The sequence below is a fragment of the Homarus americanus genome, unplaced genomic scaffold, assembly GCF_018991925.1.
Source record: "Homarus americanus isolate GMGI-L3 unplaced genomic scaffold, GMGI_Hamer_2.0 scaffold28051, whole genome shotgun sequence".
In the NCBI taxonomy this organism is placed as follows: domain Eukaryota; kingdom Metazoa; phylum Arthropoda; class Malacostraca; order Decapoda; family Nephropidae; genus Homarus; species Homarus americanus.
The window spans coordinates 866,746-878,849 of NW_024720144.1; the positions used below are offsets into that span (position 1 = coordinate 866,746).

Here is a 12,104-nt window from a genome sequence, read left to right on the forward strand (position 1 = left end):
TGTCTGAACTGATGCATTTTGAGCAGCTTTTTTCCTCTCTGCTTAAGAATGCATATTTGTGATTTTATTTCCATGGCGCTGAAATTGTGTTCTTGGGCAAAGTAAAACAACGTGTTGTCAGAAACGTTCACACACACACACACACAGCATATTATATCATTATGTCTAAATCAAATGTAAGTCTGTATATTTTCAGCCACCGGCTGCAACTCTATTAATAAACCGTTTATTATTATTATTATTATTATTATTACTTACACACACACACAAACACACACTTCTGTCATTCGTATTCAAATAAGACTATTATCCGCCAATGAAAAGGTGAGAGGAATATTTAGTGCTTAATATTCGTTGGTAAATTCTGAGGCTAGAGAGGACAATATTATAGAGGCTACGCACGTGTGGTGGGCGAGATGTAATTCGGACAGGTGGCGACAGTCGCCGTCGTAGTCGTCGTCGTCTGCTAATGCTTGTCTACAAGTTGTCTGCCTCAACGTTGTAGTGGATCAGCCTTTAAGGTTTTTACACCCTCATGTATAGAACCAAACACACAATGTGCTTGAATACCTCTCACACAAATGTGAATAACAAAGTGTGTGTTCAGACATATTGCCTCACATTGCTGTATATCCCACAGTTGCGAATAAGTTACCCTCTATGTACAGAACTAAACAAAGAATGTGTTTGAAATACTCTGCAACATTCAATGTCATTATATTCTGACCACAAAGGATTGTTATACAGACCCTTTGTGACCTCTACTCTGTAATCCTTTTGCGCTACCGCTCACAGGATGAGTATAGGCTGCACAACAAACTAGCAGCTGTATGTGAGTGTCGATTTGGCTCTTCTTTCGGCTTGCCTTATCATATAAGGATCCTTAAAGCTGTAGAGTAGATGCTTTGGTAATTTATTATCGGCACATTTTTCTCTATTATCCGGGTTCGACCCCCGATCCGGGTCAGATGTGAGAAGGGTAATATGCAATGAGACTCAACCATCACATGTTTTCTCCTGTACTAACGGTGGGCAATGAAGGTCGTAACAAACAACAGACCGACCGCCCGAACAGCTAGTATTGTGTGCTGGTAAGTGGTACATATAATAAAAATATAAGTATATTAACACTTAAGAACTTCACTTCACATTCATCTACTGCTCACCGATTACCTGGTCATGACGTCACAAAATGGGCGGCGCCAATAAAAAGACACAACCTCACTGGCCCGGAGCGTGTCATGGGCGGAGCCAGTGTGGGAGATGTCAAGAACAGGTTAACTATCAGCGTAGTCGAGTTTCATCTCTCACTCTAGGTCCTCCTCGTGTCTTGGTCCTGACTGGTAAGTGTTACTCACTTTACACACACAAGCATAATAAATAAATATATATATATATATATATATATATATATATATATATTATGCTGAACCACTGACAAATACTTTGAAAACCTTTGATCTTGATGTATGATAGTTATTTTGTAGGGTCCTTTTTCTGACCTGACCTGGCTAGTCACGTCACCACCTTCTCTTAAACTCCTCTACGTGTGTGTTGGTGTGGGGATTAGTGGATGTCATCATTATGACCTGACCTCATGTTTTAGGTCACCCTGTATATTTAAGCCTCTCTCTGTCCATGTAATCCAGTTGCCCTCTGAAGATGTCTTGAATAAAGACGAAAGCTAAGGTACTCCGTTGTTTCCATTTTTCCGTGATTTTATCAAGATTTATCTTATCCACGTTTTTCATTGGTTACATATATATATATATATATATATATATATATATATATATATATATATATATATATATATATATATATATATATATATATATATATATATATATATATATTTCTAAATGTTTTTGTCTTTTATATATATATATATATATATATACACATTAGCGGAATCATTAAGCCATGTACAGTAGGACGTTACACCCTCCGGGAGGCTCCACATTGTCTCACTGTAGTGCATTAAGGTAGACCACATTTTTGGTTTTGCCATTAGCAGCAAGTATGTACAGATTTTTGCCAGTTCCCACTCTGGAGCATCCAACATAGAACTGTCCATGAGAGAAGCAAGGAAACACCAGGTTTAGGCCAACCATCTTTAGGGACTGTCCCTGGCTTTTGTAGATGGTCATGGCAAAGCTCACTTTAACCGGGAACTGAAGTCGCTTGAACTCAAATGGCAGGTCAGTGGTGATGAGAGGTATCCTTGGTATAAAAACGTCCTCTCCTTTAGCTTTTCCTGTCAGTATTGTAGCTTCCAGTACATGTGGCATCATGTTCTTCACCACCAGTCTTGTGCCATTGCAGAGCATTGGTGGTTCAAGATTTCTTAAGAGCATTATAGGAGTTCCAATCTTGAGAGTGAGGTGGTGAGGAGGCATTCCAGCGGGCTCCAAAGAATTAAGGAATTCTGCAGGGTACTGGACTGCTTGGTCCTGGTCGATTACTGTATCAACAGATTTGAATGAGGTCTCACTGCCTGGAACTGTCTGAGTAGAGTCATGTTGATTTCAGCCACTGTTTCATTCTTTGGTGCCAGAATTGCGCGTTCACGCAGCCACTTGTGATCCTTGTAGTGGTGGATAATGTTTGGGTAGACCATGTTAGTGAGCTCAGTTGAGGACTTTACAACATTTCCACATCCTTGAGGAATGATTATTTGTCCTTCTGAATCAACAGGGAAGTTCCATTCCCAATCTGTAGTAGAAGGTTTGCAAACCGTCCAGCATCCTGATCTCCTTGTAGATGTACTCTCATGTTTGTGGATAGGGTGAGTGTCTGAACACTTCTCCAAAGGTATGATGCCTTGAGGCACGCATCCAGTTCATAAGCTGGAGTGCTTCGAGGAATGACAGGTAGGGTCTGGCGAAAGTCTCCAGCAATGACCATTGTAATGCCACCCATAAGCTGGTCATTTTCTCGTATGTCTTGCAAGGTCCTGTCCAATGCTTCAAACGCTAACTTGTGAGACATAGTGCATTCATCCCAGACTATGAGGCTGCATTTTTCTAAGAGTTTTGCCTTTGCCGATCCTTTTTTGATGTTGCACACTGGATTCTCATTGTGGGCGAGGTTGAGAGGCAGTTTAAAAGTTGAGTGTGCAGTACGTCCTCCTTCTAGTAGTGTTGCAGCAATGCCTGAGGATGCCACAGCAAGAGCAATTTTCCTCTGATGACGTACTTTGGCCAACAGAATGTTGAACAGGAATGTTTCTCCTGTCCCGCCAGGTGCATCGAGAAAGATCATACCTCCCTGCTCCGCTTGTATCGCTTGCAAGATCTGTTCATAAGCATTTGCTTGATCAGGCACCAGGTGAAGCTCATTTTCTTCAAGAAAATTCACCAGAACTTCAACTGAGTAGTCTGTCTCTCTGAGCAACTCCCTGTTTGCAGCTACTGTTCAGTCCCCAAAACTTCTTCTTCCATCAATAGTTCGTTAACGGTGTATGTAAGTTCCACTACAACGGTACAGCAAAGTATATTTTTTAGCATTAAACTGTTATTATTTTATTGTCTAATCATCACTACATATAACATCATCCATCATCACTACATATAACACCAGCCATCATCACTACATATAACACCACCCATCATCACTACATATAACACCACCCATCATCACTACATATAACACCATCCATCATCACTACATATAACATCATCCATCATCACTACATATAACACCAGCCATCATCACAACATATAACACCACCCATCATCACTACATATAACACCACCCATCATCACTACATATAACATCATCCATCATCACTACATATAACACCAGCCATCATCAATACATATAACACCACCCATCATCACTACATATAACACCACCCATCATCAATGCATATAACACCATCCATCATCACTACATATAACACCATCCATCATCACTACATATAACACCACCCATCATCACTACATATAACACCACCCATCATCACTACATATAACAACATCCATCATCATCACTACATATAACATCATCCATCATCACTACATATAACACCATCCATCATCTACATATAACACCACCCATCATCACTACATATAACACCATCAATCATCACTACATATAACACCATCAATCATCACTACATATAACACCATCAATCATCACTACATATAACATCATCCATCATCACTACATATAACACCATCAATCATCACTACATATAACACCATCCATCATCACTACATAACACCATCCATCATCACTACATATAACACCATCCAATCATCACTACATATAACACCACCCATCATCACTACATATAACATCATCCATCATCAATACATATAACACCATCAATCATCACTACATATAACATCATCCATCATCACTACATATAACACCATCAATCATCACTACATATAACACCATCAATCATCACTACATATAACACCATCCATCATCACTACATATAACACCATCCATCATCACTACATATAACACCATCCATCATCACTACATATAACACCATCCATCATCACTACATGTAACACCATCCATCATCACTACATATAACACCATCCATCACTACATATAACACCATATCACTACATATAACATCATCCATCATCACTACATATAACACCATCCATCATCACTACATATAACATCATCCATCATCACTACATATAACACCATCCATCATCACTACATATAACACCACACCATCATCATCACTACATATAACACCATCCATCATCACTACATATAACACCATCCATCATCACTACATATAACATCATCCATCATCACTACATAACACCACCCATCATCACTACATATAACACCACCCATCATCACTACATATAACACCATCCATCATCACTACATATAACACCATCCATCATCACTACATATAACACCATCCATCATCACTACATATAACACCACCATCATCACTACATATAACACCATCCATCATCACCACATATAACACCATCATCACCATCATCACTACATATAACACCATCCATCATCACTACATATAACACCATCCATCATCACTACATATAACACCACCCATCATCACTACATATAACACCATCCATCATCACTACATATAACACCACATCATCACTACATAAAACATCATCCATCCTCACTACATATAACACCATCCATCCTCACTACATATAACACCACCCATCATCACTACATATAACACCATCCATCATCACTACATATACCATCCATCACTACACCATCCATCATCACTACATATAACACCATCCATCATCACTACATATAACACCATCCATCATCACTACATATAACACCATCCATCATCACTACATATAACACCACCCATCATCACTACATATAACACCATCCATCATCACATATATACCACCCATCATCACCATATAACACCACCCATCATCACTACATATAACACCATCCATCATCACTACATATAACACCATCCATCATCACTACATATAACACCACCCATCATCACTACATATAACACCATCCATCATCACTACATATAACACCATCCATCATCACTACAGATCGGTAAAGTAGTTTCCGATATTCTCGTGCAGACACACACACACACACACACACACAAACATTTTATTCAAGAAAATTTACCAGAACTTCAACTGAGTAGTCTGTCTCTCTGAGCAACTCCCTGTTTGCAGGTGTGTGGAAACCACTTTAATTATCACCTCACAACTTAAAATGACCAATTGTTATTTAGGGGTGTTGCCTCTTCCCTCACCTCGAATTCTATTTTGAATTACATGTGCGGGCAAATCTTGTGTGTTGAGTACTTACTTAAGCACAGTAGTGATATCGATGAGCATGTATGTACGGAGTGTGCCAGACGTCTGAACTCAAAGAAAATAAACATTGTACAAGAAAACATATTTCAATGTAATTTTTACATATTTCATGAAACAGAAGGTGTTCCGATAAAGACCAGAGGAAAGCAGGGCAGTCTTCACAACAACCACCCCGAGAAGCCAATTAGCCAGCAAAGTGCATTATACTTCCTTAAATACTGTATCTAAAACCGACATTAGAAATATGTTTGTTTTAAATTTAAGAATACAGTGACTATTTTCCCCTAAGTTCAGACTTCTGCGACACCCTGTATATTAGTTGTTTGTTGCAGGTGCTGACGGCGAGTTATGGAGGCCACGGCCAGAATAGGACAACTGGCGCCAATAGACCCTGTGTGGAATATTCAAAACGAGGTACATGGAACGCAGACCACAAATCAGGGCCGAGGGAGTTCAGGGAGTAAGGTCAGGGGGGTATCGCCCTGGGTCAGAGCCTGCAGAGTTTAGGCTCTGAAGACACTGGGGTTAAGGTTAATCTCTGAGACTAAGGAGTACAGAAGTAAATGTCCAGGGGTAAGGCGTGGAGTATGTGGTTATAGGTTAGGTTAGGACCCGAGACTTAGGACGGTGAATCACTGCAAGAGGTATAAGTCAAGCTGATGAGAGAGGGAGAGTGTCAAGGATCAGAGCTGCTGATTAGAACAATCTCTCAGGACCAAAGCTTCAGTAGTCTATTTTAAGTTTCATTAGCCCTCACACAGGTATGACAGAGGTCCTCTACCACTCAAGTGTAGACTACTCTACAGTACAGCACAACGAAGTCTGTAAGGGCTCAGTATTAGGGATTTGTTAGGGGTGAGGGCCAAGTTTCAGAGTCACTGTTTGGTCTACACAACAGTAAGGTCTATATCAGGGTACAGGCAAGGGATGAGTACTAACCTTAAAGACCAGTCAGGGTTCTAAGGCCATAGTAGTCTACTTTCTTTGGTCCAGTGTAAAGTCTGAAATAGATAAGAACCAAGTATTAAAGACAGTTATAACTTCACCTCTCCTTAGTCTACAATAAAGTCTGCTCGGAGTGAGGACAGATCAGGGTTTAGGGCCACTATACCCCCCCACTGGTCCACAGTTAGGTCTGCCAAGGGATCAGTGCTAGGTTAACGGCCACAGGTGAGAGGCAAGGCCGCACTACCACATTCCCTCTTGGTCCCCAGCTGGTTCTACCGGTGCATCAGGGGAAACTGGATGGGAAGAATCTGGAAGCAGCGGTGGTGCTGGTGTTCAGGATGGCCATCCATATCAGCAGGGTCTTCAACCCCGGTAACGGCAGGTGAGGTACATTCATTTACGCATCCATCTCCCCTTTGCAGTTTTGTGACACTCACATCTCAGCAACAGCAAAAGACTGACCATCGCTACCACTAACCAAGTCACTTGTGACTGCTCTTTTTTTGTACTTTCAGTAGCTCAAGCACAGCTGACAGCTGCTCTGCGACCGACCCTGCGAACAAGGGCACTTGCTTCTGTTGCTTTTTCTGAGAGAGACTGTTTTAGCGGTTTGTGTGTGTGTGTGTTTGAGAGAGAGAGAGAGAGAGAGAAGACGTACAGGCAGGTGAAGATCGATGACCGCCCCTCAACCTGCCATCATCAACACGGCAGGTCACCGACCTCCTCGTGCCATCATCTTCCTCGACAATGTATTCGGGGACAAAATCCTCAGGATCGACGCCGCTGGTCCTACCTATTATTCTTATCCACTATTCTCTCGCCAAGACTACTACCCTAATGATGCTGTCTGCTTTTCCTATCCAAACACGGGGCGCCAGCACTTCTTTAGAAAACATAAGTACCGGGGACACCTTCTTCATTCGTCAACCGGAGGACGCCAGCAGTACACTCACACACTGTCGTGATAATGTTAACACTCATGGTATATGTGCATGATATTGATAACACATTATACTGTATTGTTAGCTTTTAAAGCTCACACTTGGAAGTATCACAACATTCTTTGGCTAAATCTTCCAAGAGTCCACAACTCTTACCCCAATGTTAACTCTGATAATTTTCTGTACTGAAATCTTTAACCTAACACTATGACAGCCATGCTTTAACTCCAGTCGTGTACTATATAGTTACTGTACATTTGCCTGAGTAATGTCCTTTGAGGTGTTTATACACTTATATCGCCCCTCTTTATCATAAACTGGACAATTATAGACGCGTCATGTCTCTTTTTGCAAGTGAGGTGTCTGAGTGCCGGCACCATTTTGTAACCCTCCTATGGACGCTCTCAATCAACTAACAGTCGTTTGCACATCCCGAAGATCAAACAACTGTAGCATATCAAGTGAAGAAACACTGCACTTTTCAAGGGGCTTATTAAAGACAAATTATATGATAGCATCTTTGTATTAAATCAACTAGTTTATTATCAAGGTTCACCTTGTCACAATGATACATTATTTTCAGTAAATGAAACACCTTCCTTAGGCAGGGATATGTGTTATACTACCTTACTATTAGTACAACTGAGATTCACCCAACGTTGAATCTCAGCATCCATTCTTGTGACCATGATGGTCCTTTAGTGCTTCACATTTAATTAATAAAAACAATTAATGTTGAACAAAATATGTCAGTTTGGTATTACTAAAATGATTTAAAGTTATATTATATCCGACCTTCATTTCACAGGGCGAAAAAGAAGGGATGGAGCCCCAGGTATTAGGCAGCTACCAAACAGGGAGGTACTACCGCCTGGGGAGGTATTGGAAGCATAATGTGTTGTCTAATGGTAGACCCTGCTGTCATATGGCATCACGAAAATTGTGACCAAGTCCCAGGTTGCTGATCTGACTTTTTGCCTCATTTACACACAATTGCAGGGTCTCAATTGTTTCTCTTACTATTGACAACACAACATATATACTGTATATTGTTTCTCACTAAATTTTTTTTCAATTTGTATTTCTTTATGGTTTATTATTATTATTATTATTATTACATTTTTGCCCCCCAGGCCCCGATGTGGGTCAGTGACCTGTGCCTGGGTGGGCTAATCCCCGTAAAAAAAAAAAAAAAAAAAAGTGGTTGTGCTAGACTTTTTCTTGGGAACACCTCTATACCTGTTATTTAATTCCCCCCAAAAATCTGAAATCACATTGGTGGAGGATCCTGAGGGAGGTGCATGGTAGGGCACCCTGACTCCTGTCCTATTGGAGACTATTATGATTAAGGCCCATTAGAAGTAAGACCCATTAGGAATTGGCCTTAATATTAATGAGCAGAGTAAGTTACCCATGGCCTTGTGCAGGAGCGTGGGGCTGGACCAGGCGTCACTGTACCAGCACCTGGAGGGATCGCTAGCGACCGTGGGGCTGGAGGGTCGAACCTGTCTCCTGAGACTGGTGTGTGACGCTCAGAGCCCAGCACTTCTTCGACTGAACCTCATGGGGAGTCTTCTGGCCGCCATCTTCACGTGAGTCCGTGTGTGTGTGTGTGTGTGTGTGTGTGTGTGAACAAAGTGTAGGTCTTCATGCCAGTTATTTCTAAAGGGAAATAATAATGATCGCGAAAATATCCAAGGTTCGTAAGACGAATATTTCTTATATGTGAAGATTTAAGATATTAGAATGCACCTAACAGGTTGACTTAACCAGATTACAGAATTAACTTCCAGAAATAACATCATAATTACACCCAAGGCTCTATCTAAAGTAGATACGTTCACTTTACACCAGTTGGGGCACACTATTAGTCTTTCCCAGTATTCTGGAACTTAATTTTGTCGCCTCGCGTAAAAATATCTAATGTAAAATCTGTGTAGTGATAATGTTATTTCTGTGCTCTAGCTTGAGTCAACCAAGAAGGAACATTCCTTAATTTTCATATGTGAGGAATATTCATCGTGTGAACTTTTTGATATAGGCACAAGCTGCGGCTGAGTGGTCAGTGAACTTGTCAAAGATATCAAGTTTTCTGTTTCAAGCTGCCACGTTGGCGACAATGTTATGAAAAGTTGCACTCTATGAGAAGTTCCACTTAACCCTAATCATGCATGGAGAGAGAGAGAGAGACTAAGTGACATTAATGCCCTGTCAACAGACCGCGGGAGGAGGCGGTGATGGAGGAGTACAAAGAAGCGGCGCGGGTGGGTCGTGCACGAGAGAGCTGCGCCAAACACTACCCCTCCTGCCCCTTCTCCATCTTCAATATCTTCGATTTCAGCAAGAACTTCAAAGCTTCCAAGAACTTTATGACCACTTCAACGCCCAAGACTTTTTCGTCAAAGTCCAAGACTTAGTCAACATTCAATAACCTCCGATAACGACTGAAAGAACAAGCTTGAATGCTGATGACGGACTGAAGCAAGCACTACTCAATGGGCAACCAATTGGGCAGCTCCAATACGAAATATTACATTCCTTGTTGTATTCTTTGCCTTTTATACAACAAGGTCCGCGTCATTATACTAAATCCAGTATCATACTGTGAACCCTGAAATGAAAAATGGTTATTCTTGTATACATTTTTTTTTATATAGGCCTACAGAATTCCTTGTCATATAGCGATTCCTTTAATGTATGCTCAATTATCTAGTTATGTACTGAATTCTTAACTCTATACTGATTCCCTATTGATATGCTGCCAATTTGTACAGCATACTGAAATCTTTAGGTCAAAAAACAAAGCTAGTTCTGACTGGGGAGTGGAAATCCAGGGGAGCGCAAATTATACGTGACACCATCTATATCCCTTATTTATAGATGCTGAATTCCTTGTATCGGTAATTAGAATCCATCACTATATACTGAATCCCTTACTATAAAATTGTATACCAGATCTTTACAGTGTAATAAATCCATCAATAAAACTATAAATCTTTATTATGCCCCCTCCTCTATGCAACTAAATATGGCATAAATATAGCCTTGCGGCGTCAGATGACTTTTCGTTTTAGTTATACTGAACTAAAGTGAAATTATGTTTGGAGATGCTGCCCAGCATAGTTCATAAGCCAATAGATAACAGTTATTATGAAGGGCCTCAAATTTAATATGAATAATGTAGCCTATAGTGCGGCTCTTGAACCTGACGCGTCGTTGTGTTAGATGAATAATGTAGCCTATAGTGCGGCTCTTGAACCTGACGCGTCGTTATGTTAGATGAATAATGTAGCCTATAGTGCGGCTCTTGAACCTGACGCGTCGTTGTGTTAGATGAATAATGTAGCCTATAGTGCGGCTCTTGAACCTGACGCGTCGTTGTGTTAGATGAATAATGTAGCCTATAGTGCGGCTCTTGAACCTGGCGTCGTTGTGTTAGATGAATAATGTAGCCTATAGTGCGGCTCTTGAACCTGACGCGTCGTTATGTTAGATGAATAATGTAGCCTATAGTGCGGCTCTTGAACCTGACGCGTCGTTATGTTAGATGAATAATGTAGCCTATAGTGCGGCTCTTGAACCTGAGCGTTGTGTTAGATGAATAATGTAGCCTATAGTGCGGCTCTTGAACCTGACGCGTCGTTGTGTTAGATGAATAATGTAGCCTATAGTGCGGCTCTTGAACCTGACGCGTCGTTGTGTTAGATGAATAATGTAGCCTATAGTGCGGCTCTTGAACCTGACGCGTCGTTGTGTTAGATGAATAATGTAGCCTATAGTGCGGCTCTTGAACCTGACGCGTTGTTATGTTAGATGAATAATGTAGCCTATAGTGCGGCTCTTGAACCTGACGCGTCGTTATGTTAGATGAATAATGTAGCCTATAGTGCGGCTCTTGAACCTAACACTTTGTTATGTTATTTCAAATCGACAAGTCTTCATTATGTCATTAACTTATGAGCAATTATAAGACAAAATCTAGACTTAAAAAAATGAATTCTCTACACCAGTGGTTCTCAACCTTGTTTGCCCCATGCACCCCTTTCACCATATGTCAGAATGTCATTCCCCTCTCCTTTCCAAGATTGTCTGCCTCAAAAAGTGCAATCCAAATAATATGCATATAATACTGAAAATGCTTTATTTTTTCCATATTAGTATCAGTTTCCCCCCCCCCCCTGAAAACCTGAGGAGGGAAATTCCCCCCTGGTTGAGAACCCCTGCTCTACACAGTAAAATGACGCAGCCAAACTAAACAGAACACCATGTTAAAATGGCAACCACATCTCCAAACTGTGTTGCATGCTTCCCTTCACAATGTCACCAGACACCGTTTTCATCACTCAACTGGAGTCACACAGGCAAATCGCGCCAAGTTATATTAAGTCAC

General features: G+C 40.9%; 1 protein-coding gene across 1 annotated transcript; it reads left to right on the top strand.

Annotated features, from left to right (window-relative positions):
• The first annotated feature begins 1,249 nt into the window (after positions 1 to 1,249).
• On the top strand, positions 1,250 to 10,688 carry LOC121860441. Its single transcript, XM_042357599.1, has 5 exons — positions 1,250 to 1,343; positions 6,158 to 6,239; positions 7,040 to 7,155; positions 9,142 to 9,306; positions 9,933 to 10,688. Exons 2-5 carry the CDS (start codon positions 6,174 to 6,176, stop codon positions 10,129 to 10,131), a joined length of 546 nt encoding a protein of 181 aa, XP_042213533.1. The 5' UTR covers positions 1,250 to 1,343; positions 6,158 to 6,173; the 3' UTR covers positions 10,132 to 10,688.
• Positions 10,689 to 12,104: the final 1,416 nt, after the last annotated feature.

What these genes read in the sequence shown, in the direction of transcription:
- LOC121860441 (XM_042357599.1), top strand. Translation starts at nt 6,174, where the DNA reads ATGGAGGCCACGGCCAGAATAGGACAACTGGCGCCAATAGACCCTGTG. An exon ending in TGTGGAATATTCAAAACGAG is followed by an intron (nt 6,240 to 7,039) that starts GTACATGGAACG and finishes CTTGGTCCCCAG; the next exon opens with CTGGTTCTACCGGTGCATCA. An exon ending in CTTCTGGCCGCCATCTTCAC is followed by an intron (nt 9,307 to 9,932) that starts GTGAGTCCGTGT and finishes CCCTGTCAACAG; the next exon opens with ACCGCGGGAGGAGGCGGTGA.